Source organism: Cicer arietinum, chromosome 1, assembly GCF_000331145.2.
Source record: "Cicer arietinum cultivar CDC Frontier isolate Library 1 chromosome 1, Cicar.CDCFrontier_v2.0, whole genome shotgun sequence".
Classification (NCBI taxonomy): Eukaryota; Viridiplantae; Streptophyta; class Magnoliopsida; order Fabales; family Fabaceae; genus Cicer; species Cicer arietinum.
In genome coordinates this window covers 49,074,729-49,102,691 of record NC_021160.2, presented here as the reverse complement: position 1 = coordinate 49,102,691, position 27,963 = coordinate 49,074,729, and the positions used below count along the sequence as shown (strand labels likewise).

General features: G+C 29.3%; 5 protein-coding genes across 6 annotated transcripts; 3 read left to right on the top strand and 2 right to left on the bottom strand.

Moving 5' to 3' along the window:
• The first annotated feature begins 8,856 nt into the window (after positions 1 to 8,856).
• On the top strand, positions 8,857 to 11,584 carry LOC101492123 (transcription factor bHLH115-like). The gene is made up of 5 exons (XM_004487311.4): positions 8,857 to 9,119; positions 9,207 to 9,263; positions 9,553 to 9,627; positions 9,716 to 9,878; positions 10,709 to 11,584. The coding sequence occupies exons 1-5, from the start codon at positions 8,959 to 8,961 to the stop codon at positions 10,961 to 10,963; spliced, it is 711 nt and encodes a 236-aa protein (XP_004487368.1). The 5' UTR covers positions 8,857 to 8,958; the 3' UTR covers positions 10,964 to 11,584.
• Positions 11,585 to 11,660: 76 nt separating this feature from the next.
• On the bottom strand, positions 11,661 to 12,807 carry LOC101492464 (uclacyanin 1). Its single transcript, XM_004487312.4, has 2 exons — positions 12,531 to 12,807; positions 11,661 to 12,341 (listed from the first exon to the last, which is right to left on the bottom strand). Exons 1-2 carry the CDS (start codon positions 12,694 to 12,696, stop codon positions 11,809 to 11,811), a joined length of 699 nt encoding a protein of 232 aa, XP_004487369.1. The 5' UTR covers positions 12,697 to 12,807; the 3' UTR covers positions 11,661 to 11,808.
• A 4,086-nt stretch (positions 12,808 to 16,893) lies between these two features.
• LOC101492798 (antimicrobial ginkbilobin-2-like protein) lies at positions 16,894 to 17,798 on the bottom strand. The gene is given in 2 exon segments (XM_012716688.3): positions 16,894 to 17,477; positions 17,479 to 17,798. Coding segments are annotated over 2 exon segments (738 nt in total). The 5' UTR covers positions 17,757 to 17,798; the 3' UTR covers positions 16,894 to 17,017.
• Positions 17,799 to 20,364: 2,566 nt separating this feature from the next.
• LOC101493127 (uncharacterized) lies at positions 20,365 to 23,422 on the top strand. 2 transcript variants are annotated; one of them, XM_004487313.4, is made up of 3 exons: positions 20,365 to 21,533; positions 22,238 to 22,765; positions 22,876 to 23,422. In XM_004487313.4, exons 1-3 carry the CDS (start codon positions 20,745 to 20,747, stop codon positions 22,984 to 22,986), a joined length of 1,428 nt encoding a protein of 475 aa, XP_004487370.1. In that variant the 5' UTR covers positions 20,365 to 20,744; the 3' UTR covers positions 22,987 to 23,422. The 2 variants fall into 2 exon arrangements, with proteins under 2 accessions (XP_004487370.1, XP_004487371.1); XM_004487314.4 differs by having other exon boundaries at positions 20,367 to 21,533; positions 22,882 to 23,422.
• An 810-nt stretch (positions 23,423 to 24,232) lies between these two features.
• LOC101493672 (antimicrobial ginkbilobin-2-like protein) lies at positions 24,233 to 25,177 on the top strand. The gene has a single exon (XM_004487315.4). The coding sequence runs from the start codon at positions 24,289 to 24,291 to the stop codon at positions 25,033 to 25,035; it is 747 nt and encodes a 248-aa protein (XP_004487372.1). The 5' UTR covers positions 24,233 to 24,288; the 3' UTR covers positions 25,036 to 25,177.
• Positions 25,178 to 27,963: the final 2,786 nt, after the last annotated feature.

Below are 27,963 nucleotides of genomic sequence, written 5' to 3'. Positions count from 1 at the left end.
TACATGTGGTTCTCATTATGTCGACCACTCTTTTTTTATTAGCCCCTTTGGGCTGTGATCCTCAATTGGGATTGATTATGATCCATTGGGCCATTTGGTTGGCCCATTTTGTTTGGTTAGTAAAAGGCCGGTCGGGTGAGAAGGGGCCTAAGAGGAAGGCTGAGGTGGCAGACATGCATGTCTGTCTGTCAGAGTCAGGGTCAGGCTCGAGTCTCTATGATATTTGACTGCTTCCCCTTTTAACGGTTGGTTGGTTGTTTCAAACAATATAAGTATATCTTGTGATTCATCCTCCTCGTTCAAGGTAGATTCCCGTTCTCTCATCATGTGATATATGGATGGACCTCGTAACGTAACATTGCCCCCACCCTAAACAACTTTACCATTCTTATTCTTCCTTCTAACATTCCATCAAAAACTCAAAATATTATCGTCAACGAAATCATTTTTTTATTATTATTTTCGAAAATTCATAAATTATTTTTAAGAATTAACTTATCTATTCACTGATATAAACCAACAATATCTAACTTAGATGAGTTTTAGGGTGAATCACTTTTACATGTGGTCACCAATCAAACTTTTGTCACGGCATGAAGACAAAACAATCCATTAACGTATACTTGAGAACAATGTCGTAAATTATCATTAGAGTTTCAGAAATTTTTTAAATAAGATCCACTAAAAATAGTACTCCTCTCAAATATAAATAAAAAATAGGTAAAAAAATAAATATATCTAACTTCAAATTCAAATTTTGAATTACTTGCTTAATTTTTATATTCAACACCTTAGACTTTGGCTCTAAACTATTAGAATAATATGTTTGCTGTGGATGCAATTTATTTTGCCTATTGAGTTAGATGAATGTAGCATTTTATGGGGTAAATTAATATTTGTAATGTGTGAGAAAAATGGTTTAAGCTAAGAGTATTGCTACTAACACAGTAATGGGCAGAAAAAGTAGGTTAAGATGGAGGAGTATAATGGTTACAGTCGGTCAGTGGAATATATTAGTAGTAATATGAAAAACTGTTATGAGTAAACAAGAGGTAGGCAGTGTATGCAGTAAAGTAGAAACAAAGTGAGCTTGACCTTAGTCCTTATTTGGCACTACCAATATTCACTTTAATTAACCATCACGTGCCTGCCCACTCTATATATCCTTATTTATAAGCCAGCCAGCCAGTAAGCAAGAACAACCAGTAACTAACCTCCTCATTCACGCACACTCTCTCTCTTTTAAAACGCCATGAGAAAAAGACGAAAAAGAACCCACAAACCCCACACCCATATCTCCTAAACAAAAACAAAATAACACAGATAGGTAGAAAGAGCACAGCAGCAGCAGTACCATAAGAAAAACGAAAAGCGAAATTAAGGAGGACAGAGCCCCCACCATCACACATTATTATTTTTCCTCTAGATTGCAGAACAAGTTCAGAGAAATTAAAAAAATGTGCTACGTAGGAAAAGCAACAAAGATCTTCATCTTCATCGTTACTGTGCTGGTTGTTACGGGTTTGGTATTGGGATTTGGAATCATACACCGTCACCACAATCACAACAACAATGCAAAATGCTCTGATGACTCTTGCGGTTCTTTTCCAACGCCCAATTTCAACATTCCAAATTCCCCTTTTACCCCTCCTAACAATGACAACCCCATTTCTCCGCCTGCTCCTCCCGCAGATTCTCCGCCGGTAGTAACAAGTCCGCCCCCTCCTGACGCCAACACCAACCCATCTTTGCCGCCTCCTTCGCCATTGATTCAGTCTCCGCCTCCTCCGCCATTGATTCAGTCTCCGCCGCCTCCTCCTCCTCAGAGTGTGGCGGAACCGCCGATGAGTAGTACACCTACTACGCCTGGTTCGGCGTTAGTGACTCCAGGTCCTGTACATGCTATTTTCTAGCTAGAAGTATCTTTGATTGGCATTTTGATTTTCTCGATCTTTGTAATGGGAATTGAAGAAAGGGGAAAAGATTTGTTGGTAGATGTGGATCTCACTGTTTTTTACTTTATTATTTTTATTTCTTACTGAGGTGATGTTTTTGATTGAGGTTGATATTGGGGAAAGCATCTTTGTGAGCTGGCCTTGTAAATTTACTTAGCCGTCCCTACCACTTACTATATTCATATATTCCATTCAATAATGTCTCTTTGGTTAATTTCTGCTTAATGTCTACTTTTCTTTATCTCCCTTTTTTCTCTCACTAGTCTTTGTTTGTGAGAATCCAAAGGTATTTTTTAGTGTATAAAGGTTACACAACCCACTGTGTCAAATGTACGAGCCTGACCAAATATTTAATTCCATTGTTAGACCTCCTCTACAACTTGCTTTAACGAAGTCACTATTCTTCTTTTTTTAATTTTTTTTTTATACATAATTTCGTACATGTAGTCGGAACAAATCGATTTTGTTTAAAAGCATTGAATTAATTTATATTTAGATATAATAATATAAAAATAAGTTGAATAATAAATTTTAGATTAAATATTAAAATTACAAATTCTAACTTTAATTTAAAATTTAATTTTGGAGTTAAAATCAATTTTAGAGTGAAAAACAAATATTAAAGTGCATTAAACTTTACTTCTGAAATTCTTAATTACGATCCTATGTAAATTCAAGACACTATCAGCAACATCCTACTTCATTATTTCGTTTTGTTATATGAAAAAGATGACGATATGGATGACATGAGAATGCCTTGAGGTGGTGGTGATATAGCGTTTGAGGATGAGGATATGGATGGCATGGGAATGTCTTGAGGTGGTGGGTCGAGACCAAGTTTGACACAAAGTCTCCAGCAAAATAGAGAGAATCAATTGATCCAAAAATTTCAAACAATGTCGGAAGAGAAAAAGTGGTTGGTTGTTTCAGAGGAGAGGAATCATAGATGGGACTTGAAGTTTTCAAAATTTGATTAAACGAATCAGAACCTAATAAAGATGTGGAACTGTCGTTAGAAGACACACATAAAGAAAACATTTGAGAGGTATTTCCAATCATAAGTTTGGTGGAAGAGGAAATAGTATTTGGAAGCAAAAGAAGGATTACAAAGTGAAGTGGAACCCATGGCAAGAGATGTAAGGACAAGGTCAAACTTAGAGGTGTATTCAACAATCATCTTTGACTTCATTTCATAATCATTTTTGCGGAATTTTTTTCTATGTATATCATTTTTGCGGAATTTTTTTCTATGTATATCAAAAGGTGGAGGTGCGACTATGTATTCTTTTCTTTATAATAAATAAATAAAATAAAATTAATAAATAAAATATAATAAAAAATTAAATTATAATAATAAAATAAAGTATATTAAATCGAAAAAAATATATTAAAGTTAATGCGGTTAAATAGATGTGTCAGAATATTTCGACAATATTAAAGTTAATGCGGTTGAATAGATTGTATGAATTTTACGAAACAAAAAATACATGAGTCAAATAGTCATAAAGTCAATTATTTTTATCGAAGCTATTCTTTCATGGTTCACGAGACGATAAATTCAATCAAGTGGTCATTTCACTATTAATTTTTCTAACAAGTGATACAAATGTGGGAAATATAAGTTATATATGTATTGTTCACAAGTCTTAGCACCATGTTATAACATAAAATATGATTTTTAAACGCTTATACATGATGTATGCAAAGTGGAAATAGTAATAAAAGTCTACAACAAAACGTTCAAACCGATTATGAATGTGTTAGGGTGTGTCATAATCTTAATATGTGGAAAGTTAAAAAATGTCACTAAATAATAAATGCATTACAATATAAATGAACACCACAAAAAAAGTACTAAAAAAAAGTGTTAGTAAAGTTGAATTTTTATTATAATAAGAAGCATTTGATTTTATTAATTTAATATAAATTAAAAAAATCCTTATTTTGTTAGGGGTTGAACCTTGAACCCTGAACCTTTTGTCAAAGAGCTATGTAACTCATTCAATGTCTCTTGTCAAACAGCTATGTCACTCCTTCAATATCAATATATCAATAGAGTATATAATTGTCACATTTGTTGAGGATAAGGTTTTAAAAAGCTGGATTTAAAAAAAAATTATAGAAATTAAGTTTAATTGAAATGCTAAAATAAGAATAGTACATTTGACTTTGAGTTGAGATATTTTTTATTTATATTTCAATATGGTATTTAATGATAAAAAAAAGATAAAAATAAATTAATGATACAAACATAAATACTTCAGAAGTCAATGAAAAATAACAAATTAAAACTTTAATCTTAATAATCAAATTAATTTCTTTTAGATGTGATCAATAGTCCATAATAATACAAGATTCATAATCCCTATCTTATCTATATACGGAAAAAAAATTATTAGTATAAATTAAAAGACTAGTTACCAAAGAACACTTGAATGAGGTGGTAATGATCTCTTTTTGTTTAACAAAAAGTCTCAAGTCAAATTTAATTATAGAAAAGCAACGATAATAAATCTCTTAGAGTGAAAATTTTATCGTTCATTAGTTTTATCTATATCCAATTTAATAAAATAAAATGAAAGGCCGGATAGATTAACGGAAATATATTATTACTATATTAATTATTTGAGAAATTAGATACTCATCTCAACACATAAACCTTACAACCTACATTAGTAATAAATTTCATATTTACCCCTTATTGTTTATTAAAAAATATTAAATCAGAAAAATATATTCTGAAATTTTCAAAAATACAAAAATTTGAAATTTTGTGTTTTTCAAACTTGCACACTTGAATAAAAGATAGGAGCGTCTGCTAGCCCACGCTAACATTGTTGCTATAGTTAAAATCCAAAACATATACCGAAAGCCAAAAGGATTCATATTTTTGTGGGATAATCGACGCTAAAATTAATTTTGTGTCTTTTCAAAACTTTGATATTAAAAAATACATAATAGGTCAATTCCAAAATTTTCTTTTTTAATTAAAAAATTGAAAGTTTGCAAAAATTTATTTCTGTTCTAATTATATTTAATAAAATAGTTGAAGGCTTAATTTTTAATTTTAATAGATTTGTAGAAATGGAAGGATTAGATATTAAGGTGTGTATTAGATTTCTCTAATATTTTTTTAGGGATACTATGTTAATTCTTAACTCAACGTAGTTATGAATTAAATCCAACCATAATCCAAAAGTCATATAAGGTTAACATCCATTTAATTATTTTAACACACATTTGTGCATGGGCATCCCCGTCACATCAACTAAAGGCATGAATCAAGCCATCCCAAAAGGGCAGCTTGTTGGATTTTATATTATTCGCCCCAAAGATCATAGATATAATAATGGTTTTACGAATTTACTAATCTATAATGATTAGGATGTTCTGTAACAAAAAAGAAAGATTAGAATGTCAATTTAATGTAATTGCTAGAAACTGCTCCACTCAATTTCAAAGGGTTAGTCACCGTCCAAATAAAAAGATTGTTAGAAACATATATAAAAATATAAATAAATATTTTCTCGTCTATTGTTAACTTCTAGATACTAATATTGGATTTTATTTGATTTTTAAATATTTATCTATGTTGCACAGTAGAATTTGTGTGTTTTTTTTTTATATTTTTTTTTTTATGTTACTATGACAATTCTATTCGCATTAAATTGAATCGGTAAAGCATGTGTGATGCGAAAGAAACAATGCCAATCCAACGGCTTGACATATCCTTAGATTTGGATTGGAGATTGTTAACAATGAAAAGAGGAAGAAGAAAAAACAACCACTCTAGAGTTTCATATCATATAATAAACCAAAACTACAGTTAATAGGGTTACAATGAGTATATATATAAAAGAATAGAATTGTCTAGAATTGTCTAAAATACCCTTACTACTAATATATAATAATATTATCTAACATCTCCCCTCAAACTCACGATGCATTAACATGGAGCATCGAGAGTTTGTCAACTAAAAAAAACGAAAACGTTTAATGGAATGCATCTTTGTGAACAAATCAACAATCTGTAAAGAAGAAGAGACAAACGGTAGAGTAATGATTCTATGCTGAAGATGATGACGAGAGGGGTAACGAGGAGGATCAACAATCGCAGGAGGTAGTTGGACAACCGGGGGGAACAAGAGGGATGTCACCAAAGAAAGAAGCAACAATCAAAGAGAAGAACCAAGCCAACAAAGAAAAATCAAACCGAAAAAGGAGCGATAAAAAAAAGGAGCAACAACTATACCAAAATCAACAGATAGGAACAACCAAAGAAGTAGCACCACGAAACCAAATCCAAACAAACCAAGGAGCAACAACCATATCAAAATCAACAGATAGGAACCACCAAAGAAGTAGCACCACGAAACCAAATCCAAACAAACCAAGGAGCAACAACCATATCAAAATCAACAGATAGGAACCACCAAAGAAGTAGCACCACAAAACCAAATCCAAACAAACCAACCCAAATAGAACCAACCAAGGAGCAACAACCATATCAAAATCAACAGATAGGAACCACCAAAGAAGTAGCACCACGAAACCAAATCCAAACAAACCAAACCAAATAGAACCAAACAAAACTAAATCATATCAAACCAAACTAAACAAAGAGAGAAGCAACAAAGCAAATCACTAGAGAGATTAGCAATCAAACAGAAGAAGCAACAGACAGAGCGACGACACAGAAGATCAAATTTTCAGCCTCATCCAAGTATCCAACCCTTCCTAGAAGGTCAATCATACAACCATAATGCTCAATCTGAGGCACAATTCCAAATCTCTCCATTTCTTTGAAGCATCTTCTTCCTTCCTCTACCAAACCACAATGGTTGCAAGCAGATAACACACTAGTCATTGTTATCTCATTCGGTTCAAATCCTTCCCGTAACATTGTTGCGAATACTTCTAACGCTTCCTTCGCACAACCATTGACACCATAACCATTTATCAAAGCATTCCACGACGATGTATCTTTTTCATTCATCTCCTCAAAAAGCAATTTAGCTTTTCCAATTTCCCCACATTTTGCATACATATCAACCAAAGCATACACATGAACATCTTCATCAAGTCGGTTCCTTTGCACAAACCCATGAATCCAAACACCCAAATCCAAAGAACTCAAATCAGCAACAGCAGGAAGAACACTCACAACCGTCACTTTATTCATTTCCACATCCAAACGTCCCCTCATTTCCCAAAACAACTTCAACGCATCGTGCGGTCGTCTATTCTCACAATATCCCCTAATCATCGCATTCCAACTAAGCACATTCTTGACAGGCATACAATCAAACATAACCCTAGCCGCCACAACATCATCATCCTCACAATAACCATGAACCATACTAGTCCAAGAAATAACATTCTTATCCTTCATCTTATCAAACAAATCCCTCGCCAAATCCATACACCCCATTTTCACATACCCATCAATCATAACATTAGAAGCAACAATATCTCTATCAGGCATAACATCAAAAAGCTTCCTGGCCTCACTCATATCCCCACACCTAGCAAACCCAACAATAACAGCAGTCCAAGAAACCAAACTTCTCACAAACATTTCAACCAAAGAAGTCCCAACATACAAATTAACACAAAACCCATTTTTCAAAACAACACAATGAACCTCCAAACCTTCTCTCAAAGCCATACAAATAATGAGACAAACACAATCACTGAGACAAAATAAATTAGGGATAACCTGGTGCTGTGCAAACACGATGTCTCCCCCTACAGACGTCGTTTTACGGATCCGACCGTTGAAGACGAAGACCTGAATGTTGTGAACCTTCTGTCCAAAAATCAGCCAAATCCAACGGTTAACGAATGCGCAATCGATGTTTTGGTGAGACTAATTTAACAAAATTGGGAACATGGTTACTCTTCTCTTTTCTCTTTTGGTGGTTTCCTTTTCTATCAAAATAGTCTCTCTCTTCTCTACGGTAGATCCCAGGATGATAATTCTCAATCATCTCTTCATAACGATCAATCAAAATCCCCCAATAACCATGCAAATAATAATGATTCTCAAAGTAAACTTTACCACCCAGTGTTCTTTTTAGCTCGGTTGGTTAGAGCGTCAAACCCTAATGGCTTGTGGAAAGGTTTATAAAACCCTAATAAATTTTTTTTAGTTTTTTTAGTGATCTACTAAAAATAAACGAAAAGCTACAAAGAAAGGGTAAAACAGAATTGGGACACTGTTTAACGAAAAAATCACATTGAATATTGGAATGTTAGAAAAGAGAAACTATAATTATATTCCCTAATTGTTGGGAACTCGATAGCGGAATAGAGGCGGTATCGTTCAAAGAGGATCGAAATAGGCTCTAGATACCATGTTAACAATGAAAAGAGGAAGAAAGAGGAAGAAGAGAAAACAACCACTCTAAGGTTTCATATCATATAATAAACCAAAACTACAGTTAATAGGGTTACAATGAGTATATATATATAAAAGAATAGAATTGTCTAGAATTGTCTAAAATACCCTTACTACTAATATATAATAATATTATCTAACAGAGATAATATTTTAAACAAAATTGATATTTGGAATCTGAAATATTGAAATATTGAGTTTAAAATTTGGACCGCGAGATGTAAATCGAACGAGTGAAGTAGGGGTGATTATTTGGAGTGACAATGTTATGACGGCATACAACCTGCATCCGTAGAGTTGATACCTGTGCACTGTTTCAACGTAATGCAAGTGGCATTTGGTCATGGTGCACATCACAGTTTGCAAGCAACACATTCAATCTGCTGCTTGCTTCCATCACACTCACAACGACTTTCTCTTTACTCTTAACATTACAAATGGATTATAAATAAATAAATAAATAAATAAATAAAAGAATCATCAAGTAAAACAAACAAATGAATGAATAAATATTGTTTTTATATTCTCACGCTATATGATCAGCACTACTAACAATATCCACAGTAGACAGTTACACACTCTCCCCTGCAAAGAAGCAACGATATGGACATGGATTCCTCTGCTGGTTCATCCTGTTGGCTCTATGATTATGGATTTGACATCTCTGTTGCTGCATCTGACTTCATGGCTTCTGACTCTACTACCGCTGCTTTCACTTGGATTCCTCACACGAACATCACCAACCCTCCTTCCTCCAATATCAGGTACCTGCCTTTCTATTCATATTTTTATTCTTTCTTAATTAACAAGCTACAACCCTTTTGATCGATTATTATAATTTATATTTGTAGCTTGGAAATGGAATACTCACTCGATTCAACTGTATTGGAAAATGCCCCTTCAAAGCGGTAGTACCTCTCCCCTGCCTCTGTAAATATTTGTTCGAATTAGCGGACACAGAGTATATATTGTTACAATTTTACCGTGAGTCAAATAGTTTCTACTTAACTATTTTTAATGACTTCAAAATTTTGGTATTTTGCATTTTGACCATGTAGCTATAGATAAAAGTCTACACCTGAAATTTATAATAAAATAAATGTTATTATATGTATTGAAATGAATTTGAGATTGGGTAAAATGAATTCATAATCTTTTAATTATTCACTACATAATATGGCACTGTTACTCCTGCAGGTTAAAGACAGAATCATATGCATCTGGATCCAAGGCATGTCGTGAGAAATTGCGAAGGGATAAGCTGAATGACAGGTATGCTATTAGTGTTTTGCAACTTTCTGATCAGTATTTAAGCTTCTAAACTAAAATCTTTATTTTTTCAATTTGTAATGATTCAAAGGTTTCTGGAATTGAGTTCTGTCTTAGAGCCTGATAAGCTGCCCAAAACAGACAAAGTAACCTTACTAAATGATGCGGCTCGAGTGATCACACAATTACGAAATGAAGCAGAGAGATTGAAAGAAAGGAATGATGAATTACGTGAAAAAGTTAAAGAACTTAAGGTGATTTTTCTTATATATCTTATTATCGAAGTAAATTACATATAGTCAATTAAAATCAGTTACGTATATATTCTACGGATTAATTTTTTAGTTTAACACAGTTAATAATTAATAGAGTACAGGTCACTGATTTTAATTGATTGTTCGTGACTTATCCACAATTTTCTATAGATATCTTAAACCTCATCTTTTATCTATATAGGAAATAAAACCCCCTCACATCAATTGGTTCAGTTGCACATGTGTTGAACAACCACCAATCACGGGCGGTGATATGTTAAAGAGTTCTAATAAAACTAAAAATTATTGAACATATTTTGGTGATTTTGAAAAATCAACTTCATTTTATCTAAACAAGTTTTTTTTCTTTCAAAATTAACTTTTAAAATTAAAAATTGAAAATCACTAATCTTATTTAAAGTTCAAATCCTAACTATGTTCAAAGGTGTAGTTCAAACGGTTGAATTAGAAAACTTATGTAACACACTTACTTTAATTTAAAGGTGTATCTAGTATATGAAATGTGTTAGTATTGAACACGACACATGTTATTAGATTCAATTATTTTAATTTTTCTTAAATTGTTTTAGTTTTTCTTAAATTATTATCAGTCTCAACTTGTTAGTATTGGAGTTGTGTCCATTAATTCTTAGGGTGTAAAAATGGAATGAATTTGAGAAGGAAATCTAAGTTGAAAAGTCTAACTACCTACATAACATATTAACAAGTAACCATCATTTTCTTATCTAAAAGAAAAACAAAATAAAACAAAAAGTCACAATCATGTAAACAAGTATGAAATGTAGTTGTGAACTTGTGCTTCCTTGCAGGCTGAGAAGAATGAGCTTCGTGACGAGAAAAATAAGCTGAAGCTAGACAAAGAAAAATTGGAGCAACAAGTCAGATCAACAACTGTTCAACAGTCAAGCTTCCTACCTAATGCCTTGGCTGCTGCTAAAGGGCAAACTGGTAGCCACAAGCTGATGCCTTTCATTGGTTATCCTGGAATTTCAATGTGGCAGTTTATGTCCCCTGCTACAGTTGATACTTCACAGGATCATCTGCTTCGACCTCCAGTTGCTTAAAGTGGATAGCAACAGCATCCACTTCTTTCTTGTACAAAAATGTTATTTGAAAATCAATTTAAGACACCAAAATTCGGCAACGTTGTACATGGTTAACGAACGCAGGTGATACACATGGTTGATAAAGTGGTAGATTTGGTTAGGAGATATATCTGATGTTGTAACTCATTAATTATATATTGAGCTTCATTAATCACGAATTTGAACGTGATTAACCACGACTTAAGATATTGAAATTTACATACATTTGGAACACTAAGCGTCGTGGTAAACAACGTTCAAATTTGTAGTTAATAAAGTTTAGTTGATAGTAATGAATTATTCAATTTAGATATATACCAAATAACAGCCCCTCGCTTAACTGCATCAACCACGTGTGGGAACTTAAGTTAACCATATAAAAATTGTCGAATTTAGGTATCCGAAATTGTTGGTTCAAAAAACGTTCCTGTTGTACAATGTGTGCTTTGCTTGTATTATGTTTTTGTCCAAGTTACCCACTTTGTTCCTATTGTTTGTTTTTTAATTCACAGACTAAAAGTTTGCTTGGAAACTGGTTGATATGATACATTTGTGCTTGCTACAATACCATCTAAACTAAAAAAAATGCTTTTAATGTGATGGTTGGAATGTCTGTCTCATAATTAAAAATAAAAGTGAGTTTAGCTGATTTTTTTCTAAAATCCTTGGTAGGATGTGAAAATTCAAAGAGTAGTTTCAGCTTATAATATCAAATCACCGAAGCTTATCACACAACAGTAACTAAGAAAGACACACCAAAAACAAATTTTCACACCAAATAGACTCAATAGCAATGTTTGATTTGACTGAGTTTTTTCTCATCCTTAGAAGGCCATAAACACCACTACAAAACACAACAATATTGAAATAGAGGCTTGTAGATATTCCTTCTCGGTCGATGAAGCCGATGTGTCCTGTGAATGTTGTGCTAGAGGAGAGACAGGAGCTGTAAATTCAGTGGAAGGAATGAGTGGAGAGAATGAAGGACTTTCCACATTTGTTTCAAACAATGGACTTTGTGCTTCAGGAGATTCTGCAGGTGAAGAAGTGGATTCTTCTGGAGCTGAAGAAGTAGATTCTTCTGGAGCTGAAGAAGGAGTGATGGAAGTCATTGGAGAATCTGGTAGTGAAGGAGATGCTGCAGGAGAAATTTGAATGGCTAGTGTGTCTATTTCAAGCTTCATTCCTTGGCTGCAATGTCCTATAGTTCCACAAATGAAGTATCTTTTCACTGGTGATGTGAGAGTGATGGTTGTGGCACCATCATTGTAAGATTGAATTGGATTAGTTTGTTGGCATGAGTCATAATCTGCTTTTGTAACTTCAACCACATTATGGTTTGGTGAATACTGAAAAGCTGCATATATCATATTGTCAATGTCATCAACTTCACAACAACTTATAAATAAAATGATGTACTATTAAATATTTCAACATAAAAGTAATCTAATGTGTTAGATTTTTTTTATTAATGATTATTTTACAAATGTTTGAACTTGAACCGGAATGAATGACGTGTTAGTTAGAAATTGATGTAGTGACTTACTGAGATTGTTTCCAACTGCAAATTGTTGGGATGATGCCCATGTTTGAAGGTCTGTGCTAGTATCCCACCCACCATTTGGTCCTCCAACAATGTGATTTGTAGCCATGGCCAATTTGATGAACATAGCCATAAAAGATACCTTTATAATGATTTCAAGTACACCCATGTTTTCTAAATGCTGAATATGGAATGTTAATAACAAATAAGAGTCACAAGAGATGAAAAATGATCAAAGTTAATTAGATAGGTATGATTGATTTGATTATTGACTTGACTGTATAGGTTTATATATAAAGGAATATGGAATGATGATGTGGTAGTGGTTTAGTGATGAAATGCTGGAGTTGGTATAGTCAAGCAAATAAGAAGGATTATCTATGTTGAAATGTAAGCACTTTTTCCTGTCTGTCTTGACTCTTTCAAAGTTTATTCTCTTTAGCTTTACTTAATTTTGTGGGCAAAGAGAAAGGGTGGGAGGCATTTGGGGTGGTTGTGGTTGATTCACAGGTGTATATTTTTCAAATTATAGTTGTTGGATTGATAACAACTCAAGTTTGGCCTTTTCCACATTTTATAATTAATTACTATTTCTTCTGTCATAAAAAAAGTTTTAAACTAACTATCATTTTATAATGTAGCATTAACTATTTTATTATAACTAATACTATGTACATCATTTTTATGTCATTATTCAACCCTTCGTATTTATGACAATGTGTGATACACATATGATTAATAAAGGTAATTTGTTAAATTATTATTTTTTTCATTCATAATATAATTTATCTTTGATTTGTATGAAATAAGGATGGTGTATTTTATAGATTTGACTTTCAGAAAATGTGTGGCTTAGTTCACTTGTTGCAGGCACATCATTAGATAAAAGAAATTCATTAATCAAAATCTGGCAGCACAAGACAGGTGGCAATATAAAATTCCTATATCTAAGAGATGTGCAGAGCAATCAGTTTGAGGCTTTCCCAGTTCCCTAGTATTGCACCTAATTCATGTATGCAACTAACCCATCATGCCATTGTATTAAACTATCTTGAGGCTGAAATGCAAGTAAGATAATTTTCTTTTCTTCTCATAGAAGGTTGCATTTAAGATGCGACTATTTACAGTTATTTTTTAATAAAAAATGATTAATTTTAATTTAATAAATAAAATTATATTAATAAAATAAAATATATTTAATAGAAAAAAATATATATTAAAGTTAATGTAATTGAGTAGATGCGACAAAACAAATAACGTGATATATTATTTTAACAACTTGCTCTTATTTTATAGATAGATTAGAAATTTTATTCTATTCATTTAACAACTTTCTCCTATTTTTCTTTCGAATCTAATAAATAAAAAATAAACTACATTATATTAATAAAATCAAGCAAAATACATTAAATTGAAGAAAAAAATACATCAGATTTTAATTAACTATGTCTAAAGGGCTAGACAAGTTCCACAACAACCTAAATGTGGTACTGGAGGACATCCAAAATGTAAAATTGGAGGATATTTAAGTAGATATGATTGATTAAAATTTGATGTATTTTTCGAATGCAATATTTTTTTTTAATTTAATATATTTTGTTTGATTTTATTAATATAATGTAGTTTTTTTTTATTAGATCACGAGGAAAAATAGAAAAAAAATTCTTAACAAAATAGAATGAAGTTGCTAATTTATCTGTAAAATATAAGAGATTTGTTAAAATAATATATTATGTTATTTATTTTGACATATCTACTCAACTGATATTTTTTTTTCTACTAAATATATTTTGCTTGATTTTATTAATATAATTTTATTTTTCATTTATTAAATTAATTATTTATTATAAAAAATAAAGAAAAATAATAATTATAGATACAACCTTCTACCAAAGAAAAAAAATTATTTTTAAAATAAAGTAAAAAAGTAGAATATTTTAATATATTAATTTTAATGTAGGGTATAACGAAATCTTTTTTAATAAAGAGAGAATATAAAACTAAAATATCCGAGAGAAATCAACTTTTAGCATTTTGATGGTTGGATAAGATGCAAAGTAAATAAATAATAAAATAATTTTTTTATTTTTTTAAACTCTATAAATTGACAAAATTTATTATTAATATTATAGATGCATTTATAATTTTTCAATAGATTTATAATTTTTTAGATTATATAAAATGAAATAAATTTCTCTACTAATAAAATCGTACACATTTTAAAAATTAGTTATTAATATTTATATATTTTTAATTTAATATAAAATTCTTTTTTTAAGAATATAAACTTCTATTTATTTATTTTATTTTAATATATATTTTCTATTTAATTAAATTAATTTTTTTATATTTTAAATTACTTTTATAAGAGTAAATGAGAACATTTAAATTACAGAGACATGATAAGATAATTTCATGATTAATTTATCATATACCACTTATTCATAAAACATTGAATTGAGATAAAAATTGTTTCTCGTAACTTATTCTCTTATCTTGACTACCAAATCTGTTATAATATATTAAAATAGAATTCTAAATTTTATTTGTAATAATTCATCTTCATCTATGTTACATCATTTAATATTTGTCAACCTACAAATTTTTTGATGTGGCACCTTCTAAAAGCATATTATTTTTTTCATCTTCTATTTCTTTTCTATTATGTTTAATTAATATATAACACAAACTTTTTTACTTGTTCATCCAATCACAATTATTTCATACGTTATGCAATTTCAACTTTAATTTATCACTCAATAATTTATCAATACACTTAAAAGATTATAATTACTCATCAAAACTTTTATTTCAATAATTCATACATAAAAGAACAAATTATCCAATATCTTCAAAGCATCACAAATGCAAGTTCGACTACATACACCCAACATAAAGATTTATCTTATTTTTTCAACCACTCTCTTGCACATTCTCATTTCAAGCATGATAACGACATTATAAAATGAAATCAAGCTACATCTATTTGTGTGACACATCATCAATTCACAAATATTTCAATTTTATTTGTTGTCAATTATTATTCAAGATCATATATAATTATTATTGCATAGAAGGTGAATTTTTTCTCTATGATGTTGAATGCGTCTCTCATAATATATTTTTTTCTTTTTATAATTAAAAAAACACAAATTATAATCGAAACAAAAAAATGAATAATATTAAATATTTAGAAATGAATATCTTCTAACTATTTCACTCGAAATTTTTTATGTCTTAAACATCCACAAAGTTTTCCTTTCTATAATTTTTTGCAACTCATTCTTGAAGTTTGTTGACTATGTCAAATAATCATTTAAAAATTTCATTTCACATTATAATTATTTAGACGAAACAATAGTTAAAGTAATTGAAACTGTTCTCCATCTAAAAGACCATAACTATAAAATTTGTTACATTATGTATTGAATTTTTATTTAGTTTGACAATTTTGTGTAATTAACATTTTAATTATGTAAAAAACATTGTTATTATTTAAGGTTTTTGAACCTTAATAAATTTCTATTTTACTTTGTAATGTTCTTTCTATATGTTATTATGAACATTATTTTTAACAAACTACCACTCACAAATGAATGTTATAATAAACTGCAAGACACACATATATCATTTAGTGCATGTTTAGACTGAGATTAACATAATTACGATGAACATATAAAATTGAAACGGTAAAAAAGTACATAAATTTAAATTTATAAATATAATATTTTAAAACTAATATAAATTATATAAAATAAAAAACATATTATAATTAAATGTACAACTTTAACAATAAAAAAATGCATAACTATTTAACAAATTTATTACTAAAAGGAACACTTCAATGAAACCAAAAAGTTAACGAATTCCACATTTAAAAAATATTAAAGACAAGAATTGCATCTCTAAAATTGTAAAATCTTATAAATTATCTCACATTTCAATATATTTTGCATGAATTGTATTGATCAACAATATTTTACCTCTTTCTTTGTACTAAAACAAACTTTACTTATATATAATTATTCAAAAATATATTTACTTTTAGACACATAAACACTTGAGTATATTCTACTCTAAAATAAAAATAGTATTACTTTTAAATAGTATATTATTATTACTTTATACACACTAATATATTAAATTTGAGTGCGCAACGCAGAAATTAACATCTAGTATACTCTTAATAGAAGTAATTTTTTAAATCAACCTAATCCTTTCTCCATCATAGGCGTGTGAAGACATCTTTCACCTTGAATCACACAACACAATGATGTGCCAAATACCACTTTAAAAAAATACGATAACTAATTTTTTGCTGTGTGATCAAGTATAATAGATTAATCAAGATTTTAATGTCTCAATGTGAAAGAAAATTTCACATTTTATTCATCCATGCATTATATAATACGTAATCGTATACAAGGTTATTTTTATTGGCAAGGAAGTCAACCTATTTTTTTTACAAAGAAAGTCAACCTAGCTAGTATCTATTCTTTGACAAATGGGTATATCTCATATCGAAAGTTGCAACTTCCCCCAACAACTCTCCCTCCTTCTTTTCCATCACAACAATTTGGAAGTTCACTAATTGCATCATCAAGACACTTCTTACAATCTACACTAGAAATGTCTCTAGTGCATTGAGTCAACCCATAAAGTTTCTTTGAATTCTCAAGCTTTACCTCTCCCGTTGCATACAATTTAGGATTCATAGAAGCTTTTTGTGCAAGCTGGCTCAATAAAACTTTAGTATTGTAATTAAACGTGCTAGGGTCACTTACTTTATTCAAATTCCACATATAGAACTTGTTGGTATCATCAATTTTGCCAAAGAAATTAGTATCCAAGTATTTGACTAAACAATAGTCGTACCATATGATTGCACCTTTGTTGTATGGGCAAATATTTTGGATTTCTTTCGTTGCCTCAGAGACACATGTTTTACACTGAGGCCGAGACATCGCCACGACAAAGAGCAAGCCCAAATGTTTGTTGGTTTTGGTATTTAGTCACACCCACTGACCCAACACCAAAACCTTTTGAAGGGGTTTTGTAGATAAGTGAGTTGAGGAGTGTTTTCAAGTTCGATTCATATGGGCTATGGGCTGTGAAGTTACCTGAGTTTGAACAAAAATGGAAAAGTGGGTCGGTTCCAAAAGATGTTTGAATAAGAAAAGCTAAGGTGAATGTGAAGAGAGTAATTGTAATGAGGTTTGAGGAAGCCATTTTGGATGAAAGTGATTAATTAGGAAGTATTTATTTTTGTTTGATGGTTTACACTATTTATAGAGAATTTTTTTATCATTACATTGTGTTTGAGAAGCAATTTGTGAAGCTGATATTTCTGACTATTACTTGAGAGTTGTGGAACATCATGTCAACTTTGGCTTACGGCTTGACATGTTCGGTATCAAAAAACTAATGTCCCCTGCTTCTAGAGTTACTTTTAAATCTAGCACAAATCCAAGCGTTGATTAATATTTAATCATTCCTTTTAGGTAAATTCAAAATCTGGTTTCTTATTTTTAGCTATTTCTTCAAATGTGATTGGTTATTTTATTTTTATTTTTTATATATAAATTTAATAAGTTAGTGGTAGTATTAGTTGTTTTAAAGTTTTTTGAAGTTTGAGTTCGAGATTCTTTGAATATCATTTAATTTATCAATTGAGCTTTCTATAAAGATATTGATTATCTTAATTTTGAGATTGTGTTTTGACTCATATGTGTGGTTGTCAATATTAAGTAGGGGTGTATAAAAGATGGATTATATTTGGTATAATATTTGATTGGATAAAATTTTAAACTTTAATCCGTCCTTTAATCCGATCAAATTCGATAAGTTGCTGGTTCATTAAGGACAAGATGAAATAAAAACAAATCCAAATTGATCTTAAGTCGAGATGCCAAATATTATTCATATGACTGTCACTTGACAATTCATTATAAAGTTGTAACTCATAATATTGTTTTACAAACTATAAATTATTAAATTAGTGATCTGATTGATAAATTTTTTTAAGTGAATGAATCAGTAATGATATACAATAATAACAAAATAATCATTTATTTTTAATTATTTACCCGAACTAGTCTTTGTTTTTCTATCTTATCTTATCTTAATTTTATTTTATTTGGAACGGACCTATTTCATTATTTCCTGTAAAAAACAAATTCACGGAACGGAGCAGATGTTATATAATCCTTAATATTAAGAAAGTCCCGTTGTTTGAATCCGCGTGAATGAGAACCACATGCTATTGAATTGAGTGTCATTGTCATATATTTTAGACATATATTATATATTATTTAGGTGAGAAAGATTTTATTGAGGAAAAGTTTGAGGTGGCAAAATAGATGGATTGAATGGATTTAAATATAATTGATTGATCAAAACAATTTATTAATTTATTAACAATTTACTAAAAAGTTTAAAAAAACATCTAATTCAATCTATCTATTTAAAATAAAATTCATGTATTATTATATTTTCAATGGATGAATATCCATCTAAATATCTAATCCATTTAAATATTTTTGTTTGAGCATTTTAATAAACTAATAATCTTTGATTTTTTAAGGAATTATAATATTTGTTAATATTTCTAAAAATAATATTATTTATTATTATAAAATACTATATTTTCTTTAAATGGAAATTTTCTATTTTTTATTTTTATTTTAATTTTTTTAATATTAATTTGAAAATCAGATTTGCATTATTTAAAAAAATTACAAAATTAGTAATTTCTAAAAATAATCTTATTTATCATTATTAAAAACTGTACTTTTTAAAAGAAAAATACTGTTTTTTATATTAATTTAAAAAATGTGTTTTTTAATTAATATTTTGGAAATATTTTTATTTATTATTTTTTAAAACAGTATTTTTTTACAACCAAAAAAACACTATTTTTATGTTTTAAAGAAATAAAAAATGTTATTTTAATATTTTTAAAACAAATATAATAATAGAAATATTTATTATTAATTAAATAGTAGAGAGGATGGTTGGTGCGGCCAGAGGTGAAACTCTGACGGCCACCACAGCAGAACTTCGCCGACCACTACAATAGAGCTATGACGATTCGTGGAATATCAAAACTCTAGTAATCGACCACTTCTAACCACTACCAATATTATTAATATAATATTAAATGAATATAAAATAAATAAATTATAACTTTTACTTTTAATTTTTTTATTAACAATTAGATTAGTTATTTTAAAGTTAATAAAAAATGATTTTTGAAATAAAAAAAAAAAATTCAGTTTATCACCAAAAATGGATGTAAAATAAAGTTTCAGTTTTTTAAAATAATAAATAAATTTATTTTCAGAAATTATTTAATTTTTAAATTATAAAACATTTTATTTTAAATCATATAAAAAAACTGGTTGTTTTAAAATTATATAAAAAATATTATTTTTTTAAAAATTAAACTGTTTTTTAATTAATAAAATTAGTTTTTTGAACAATTATAATAAAATTTATTATATCTATTATATTATAAATTTATAATAAATATAAATATAATTAATTGGATGTACATAAATAAAAAATTGTAATTATTTTGATATGAAAAAATTGCATGTATGGATTGCATCCAACTCATTAACGAATTTTTAGTTTTGCGGAATGAATGGGATGGATAAATAAGTGAATGAATTAGATGAAGGATAGGTTACTGGATTGATTAATCACCTAGAAAGAACCAATGAGAAGAAGTAAAAGTGTAGGAGTAATAATGAAAATTAGAAATTTAGAATCACAATTATGGGCGAAGGCATCAACTATAACGACCCTTTTGAGTAGTTATGAAAATCAAAAAGGCAAAATGGCATGACGCGGTAGGGAGAACAGATTACTCATACAAATTTTAAAAATCTCGTTACAGAAATTTTATAATTTCTATTTTTTACATTATTTAGATCGGTTTATTTCAGTTATTTTTTTTAATAAGTTTATAACATATTCTTCACTTTTTAATCAACTTCAAAGAAGCACCTCATTGACCAGAGTACATAAAAACTAGGGAGGAGTAAGAACTAAGGATGTCGATGCTACCCTTTCCCCATCTTTTAAGTTTCCATTTTCTTACCTTTCTTACGCCGCGATTCTGCTGCCACTTTACACATAATTATATATATACTTATATTTATATTTATGTTAACATTTTTTCATAAACTTCATTGACCTCCCTTATTATCAATCATGAAATCATTAATCAAAAACCAACCTCTAACCAAATTATTTTTAATCTCATCTTCATTATGTGCAATTTCTCTCTTCTTGTTTCTAACCATACTACTCTTTACCACTTCAAATATACTAATACTAAACATTGGTAATTCTTCACCACAACTTAGTACTGAATCTAGTCCCACCACTATTGATCATCTTATATTTGGAATTGCTTCAAGTGGAATATCATGGCCTAAAAGGAAAAAATATTCCAAACTTTGGTGGAACAATAAAAATATGAAAGGCTGTGTTTTTGTAGATACTCTTCCAGTCGAAGAAAATGATATAAAAATTAATATCGATGATGTTTCTTTACCGCCTCTTTGTGTTTCTGAAGACACTTCCAATTTTCATTACACGTATAAACCAGGCGGATTAAGATCAGCAATCCGCGTGGCGCGTGTCGTGAAAGAGACAGTTGAATTGAACCATTCTAATGTTAGGTGGTATGTGTTTGGTGATGATGACACAATTTTCTTTCCCGAGAATCTTGTTAAGACACTTTCTAAATATGATCATAGGAATTGGTACTATGTTGGTGCTTACTCTGAGAATTATGAAGCGTCTCATGTTTTTGGTTTTGGAATGGCTTTTGGTGGAAGTGGTTTTGCTTTAAGTGCTTCTTTAGCAAATGTATTGGCTAAGGTTTTTGATTCATGTATTAGAAGATATTCTCATCTTTATGGAAGTGATGCTAGAGTGTTCTCTTGCATAACAGAACTTGGTGTTGGATTAACATATGAACCAGGTTTTCATCAGGTAATAATTACTTTGAAAATTGTTGGTTACTAGCTCTTTTATAAATTGGTGATTTAGGAAACAAATTGTTTGCTAACGATTTTGGGGACTAAATATGTGATTTCATAGACTAATTAGTCTACAGCATCACTAAAAATTTAAAATAGTACTTACAATTTACAATTCTCTATTATTATAGTTCTAATTTTTTTTTGTAAAAGTAATGTAATCGATAATTTTTCGATTTTAGATGTAATTTTGGAATTTGTTAATTTCAGAAATCCAGCCATTATAGTGATTAATTAACTTATTTTATCATCTTTTCTCGTAAAGAAATCTTAATGATTTTATGAAACGTCTTGTCTCCTAAAATTAACGAAAATTCAAAATGATATTTAAAGTTTAGAATTCTAAATCACATTAATACTTTTAGATCCAAAATTCAAAATGATATTTGAAGTTTAAAATCCTAAATCACATTAATACTTTTAGATCATCTATTTTAGTTCCTAAAAATATTTTTGTAGAACTAATGTGATCCATAATTTTCAATTTCAGACATTATTTTAGACTTTAATGTTTTGCTGATTTCAGGAATTCGATAAATTAAATTGGTGATTGATTCATTCATTTTATTATTATTATTATTATTATTATTATTATTATTATTATTATTATTATTATTATTAATTGAATATATTTATGTGATCATGAAATTGGAATAGGTTGATTTAAGAGGAAATATCTTTGGTTTATTGGCTGCACATCCATTAAGTCCATTGTTGTCCTTACATCATCCAGATATTACTGATGCAATCTTTCCTAACATGACAAATTCAAACTCACTTCAACATTTATTTGAAGCTGCAAATGTTGATTCTCAGAGAATCCTACAACAAACAGTTTGCTATGAAAGGCGATTTTCGCAAACAATTTCAATCTCATGGGGATATGCAGTTCAATTATTCCAAAACAATGTTCTTTTGCCTGATGTTCTTAGGGTGCAAGAAACATTCAAGACATGGAAAGAAAATACTGTTATGGCAGGAATATATACTTTCAGCACAACAAAACTTCATCATGATCCTTGTAAAAGACCAAACATTTTTTATCTAGACAATGTATCTTCTGATAAAGATGGTATCATTACTAGCAATTATAAGAAATCTTTTCGAAATTGTTCGTACGATACGTCGAAGAATCTTGAAGTGATTAAAGTTGTCACAAATAAGTTAGATTTTGACAGTAAACAGGTAATGTGTTTTTTAGACATTAATTGATATTTCATAAGATATGTTTTTTCTCTTTCTACATTTTAGGATCATATTTTTACTTTGTTAATAATGCTAACTTTTATATATAGTTGCAGGCTCCAAGAAGACAGTGTTGTGATGTGTTGCCATCTAACTCTGGTCACTTAATGGAAATTGCAATTAGAGAGTGCAAATATGAAGAATTGATTTATATGCATTGACAGAACAAATGTATATGTCAAATGTCTTACAATATGGTTAAGTAGATTAATTCTTGAAGAGCATTGGGAGAAGTAATTCCAAGTTTTATATATGCTAGAAATTAGCAAAGGGACTTATTGAAGCTATACCAATGATTTTTTTTCTTTCTTCCTTTCTGTTCAACCCAAGCTTGGAAGATTGAGGAATGCTTTGGACTTGATGAATTTCTAAGTGCACCTCATTGGTTTAATAATGGATATCAGCAAGTTCAATCTCTCTGGTTTTGTATTGATTATATATTTAGAACTCTTGATACATTTAACGCATAGCAATGAAGGAAAGTTATCCCAAGAAACATTTTGATTTTAATGTACTAAAAGTTATCAACTTCACAATATTTTTTGTAGTCACACCAATTCAAGGAGTGATTTATTAGTAAAAATAATTTGACCTAAAATAAAGGACTCTTTTCAATTTACAATATAATATATATTACTTTCTTTTTTTAATTATACACTATAATTTAATATCTTACATGAATGGTAACGATGAATACACCGATATTTTAATAAAGACTCTTTTTAATATTTGTAAAATATTCAAATAACTCACTAATTGTAAGATACAGGGTGAGATGAATTGAAGTATTTTTAGTAATTTTTTTAGCTTGGTACTTTTTTATTAAAAAAAGTATTGAGAACATCTACAATAATAAACCTATATCACACTGTTCAAATGAATTACAATGTGACACATGATTTTTAAGTAATCAATTCATTATTCACTATAGATAAACTTTTCAAGAACTCAATATTGATCCTACAAATTAATTTAACAAAAATTATCACCTGATTAATTCATGTAGTACTTAATCAATACATACAAAATATATTAAAAAATAGACCAAATTAATTTTAATTATTTTTTATCACAATTAATTGTTTTTTTTCTTCATATGGAACACTTCAAATTCGTATTTTTATTAATAAAAAATACACCATATTTTGAAGATTATTAAGAGGAAGCAATCCATGCTTGAATTTGTCACATTTTTTTACAAGATTGAATATGTCACTCTTTTGCCGATTTAGAAACCAAATCTAGATAAAATGATGAAGGCACAGTCCAATGTTGACGTGGTACTCCGTAACTGATCAATAAAAATTGGTCAATAGAAAATGTCAACCTTCTTAATCTTACTTCAAAGACAAAACCAACATATTTTTTTTCTATAAATACTCTCACTCTAATTTCCACAATCTCATATCAAACCATCAAAAAATATATACTAATTAATCTCCTTTATCACCTTCATCTAAAATATGTCTTCCTCAAATTTCTTCACAATTATTCTCATTTCACTAACCTTAGCTCTTATTCCCCAAACATCTTTTGCACTCAACGATCCTCTCTTCCACATATGTTCAACCTCTAAGAATTTCACACCTCACACCCCTTATGAATCAAACTTGAAAACACTCATCAACTCACTTATCTACAAAACCCCTTCAACGGGCTTTGGCATTGGATCAGTGGGCCAGGCCCAATACCAAAACCAACCAGCATATGGGCTTGCTCTTTGTCGTGGCGATATAACAACCTTAGAATGCAAAACTTGTGTTTCAAATGCAAGTAAAGAAATTCTAAATCTTTGTCCATACAATAAGGGTGCTATTATATGGTACGATAATTGCATGTTCAAGTATTCGGACATTGATTTCTTTGGCAAAATTGATAATACAAACAAATTCTCTTTATTAAATGTACAAAATGTTAGTGGAGATTCTATGAAATTCAACAACATGACTAAGGACTTATTGAGCTTACTTGCTTATGAAGCTTCTTTGGATAAAAAACTTTATGCTAGTGGAGAATTGAAGATTGGTGAATTAGAGAGAGTTTATGGGCTAAGTGAATGCACTAGAGACCTTACTAGTGTTGATTGTAAGAAGTGTCTTGATGATGCAATTAGTGAACTATCAAATTTTTCTGATGGAAAAAAAGGAGGCAGAGTTGTTGGTGGAAGTTGCAACGTTCAATATGAAATTTACCCTTTTGTTAGGGAGTAAAGTAAACTTGAACTTGAATATTAATCTAGATAGGATAAATAAATAAATAAATTCAGTATTGTTTGAATTGGCATTTATATGTGTACATATTTGTACACGTCAACATTGTGGAATGAAATTTGTATCGATTTGTTTAATTTAATTTAAGATGTAAACTTTGAATTTGTTTTAATTCAAAGTTTAGCCGTTTTAAAAGATCGTAAAGATGCCAACATATTATATTGAGTTGAATGCTCTGCCAAGTGACAACTCTCAACAAAGCTCAAAATTCTTCAACTATGAATACTACCCCTTGAAACCACACAATAGAGATACATTCCTACTCTCATTCCCTCATTAAAATAAATAAATAAATAAATAAAATAGCTCAGTGAAAACAGACAAAAAACTGCAAACAAACTCAAAAAACTATGAAACATATTGTAGTGACGACAATTCAAACTTCGAAGTGCTAAGTTTGTCAATATTTTTTTTGTTGAAGTTATGGCTAGTCCAAAGAAATTAATGTTTTAGACATCAGAAAAATAAAATTTGCTTTAATTAAAAAGACTTGACGTGGTCACGGCACGAGTTTATGTGTCTGTATATTTTACTATTTTCAAAACTAAAATTATTAGAATTTTATCTAAATATTTTCTTAATAAATATTAAATATAGATAGATTTTTTTATTAAAAATTAAACAAAATCAATTACAATAATTTTAAAAATGGTTTTGTGGTCTATAACTTCTAAAAAATAACATTTAAACAAAAACATAGTAATTTATACTAAAATATTATTATAGACTTCAAAAATACCTCATTAAAATGTGTCTTAGGTAATATGATTTGTGTGATTTTAGAGAGTCAAAGTTTATTGTTCTTTACTATTCAAGTATAAAATCAGTCTATTATGTTGAGTTGGCCCTGTTTAATTTGAAATTATTGTGGATTGATAATTGTTCTTTACTTGCATTTTCATAAGTATAAAATCAGTCTATTGATCTATTGTTCTGAACTACAACTCATAAATTAACTATAGATACATTGAATGATTTTGGGTGTGGATATTAAACTCAAGATGTCTTTTTTTATACATTAATGTATTTGAGTTTTGCGGCTAGATTCTTTAAAAAAAAAAGGGTGAAGTGATATTTTCAAATCCTATGAGCAATTACTTCACTTTTTAGTTCTAATTATTTCATTTGTCGTGAAATGTTGTTGAGATAGCATAATCTTCTTTTCTTAAACAATAGCATGCAATATGATCACTATAATAACTGAAATCTCAATAAAGTAAGGACTTTAGTTACTAACAATCCATCATATGCAGGCAAGCAATTTTATTAAAAAATAAAAGTAGAATAACAAAGAAATTATGGGATATTGACCAAATCGATTCAAAGGATTAACGAAATCTAAAGCTAATTAAGAAGATTAAATCAAATAAAACCAACCAGCTAATATAAGTGTCATTAATAATCTTAAATTCTAAATTAATTAGTAAAAGATATTTCGAGAATAATATCATTAAATTTAATAAACTTGCCATTATAAAAAACAATATTGTAATTAGTATTTGTTCGAAAAAACAGTAGTAGTAACTTTTTTGGACCAAAGTAGTACTAATTACTACTTAGTATTTGGTGAAAACACGACAATATTTAGCTGATTTTCATTTTTTTTTTGTTAATTATTTCCGTGTTCATTCTAGTTTATTATTTATTTTAATCATTTATATATTTTTGTTTAATATATTTACATATTTACAACCAAATATTTTTAATGATTATTATTATTGTTATTATCATCATCATATATTGTCTTAAAATTTAGGTCCAACAAATTAACGTTAGATATGGACCGACCTTATACGTGCATTTAAAGATATTTTTAGTGACAACCCGAAACTCAATCATGGTTATTAATTTCTTTGGCCATCGAATCAAATCACTAGTGATTCATTCGTATGAAAATTCGTGGCATCAAGGTAATGGTACATATGATGCTCTTCAGGTTTCAACCACACATGTGGATTAATCTGTCAACCTCAAAAAACAATTTGTGGACAAGGACATCTTCTCCTTTTGTGTCTAGTAAATGTACACACTTTATTAGTTTATGGGTCCAACATAAAAATTATGGTATAAAATTCTACAACTAACCAACCAATACCAATAAGTCAATAATAATTAGTTTTCCATTTTCAAGTGGCCTTAAGTGCAACCAAATGGGTTTAGGTGGGTCACAAATTTAAAGGTGCTAATTCTACACCATACAATTAACCTTTCTTCTTATGAGCCTCAAATTATCTTCCTAATAATTAACCACTCAACAACTCACAAACTATGGCTCATAATAACCCTTCAAGCTTAAAAACTTTAATCAATATTTATTTGTAAGCTTTTATTTTGTCAAAACTAGTGGAGTCACATATTCCATTTTTTTCAATGACTAAATTGAAAAAAGACAAATGGGTAAAATAAAGACACGTGATTACTTGAAATTGTGGCATCCATGTCCTTGTCCACAAGAATTTGTCTGAAGGAAAATTCAAGATGTTGTGGTTGTTTATAAAAAGGCCTTTATTCATCTATCAATTAGCAACACCATAAAATTCAAGAAACTATCTATCACAAACTTCATTTATCACATAGAGCTTCATATCAATATGTGCAAAGGAACAGAACCAAAAGAACACAACTTCTTCCCAACAACTAAAGAGAGTGTTTCACCTCAAAAAACAAGAGATTCTAAATGTTGTGAGCTATGTGGTTTACAAGCTTCATTATATTGTCAAGCTGATGATGCATATTTATGTAGAAAATGTGACAAAAGGGTTCATGAGGCCAATTTTTTAGCCCTTAGACACATTAGGTGCTTTCTTTGCAACACATGTCAAAACCTTACGAGAAGATATCTTATTGGAGCCTCGGTAGAGGTGGTTC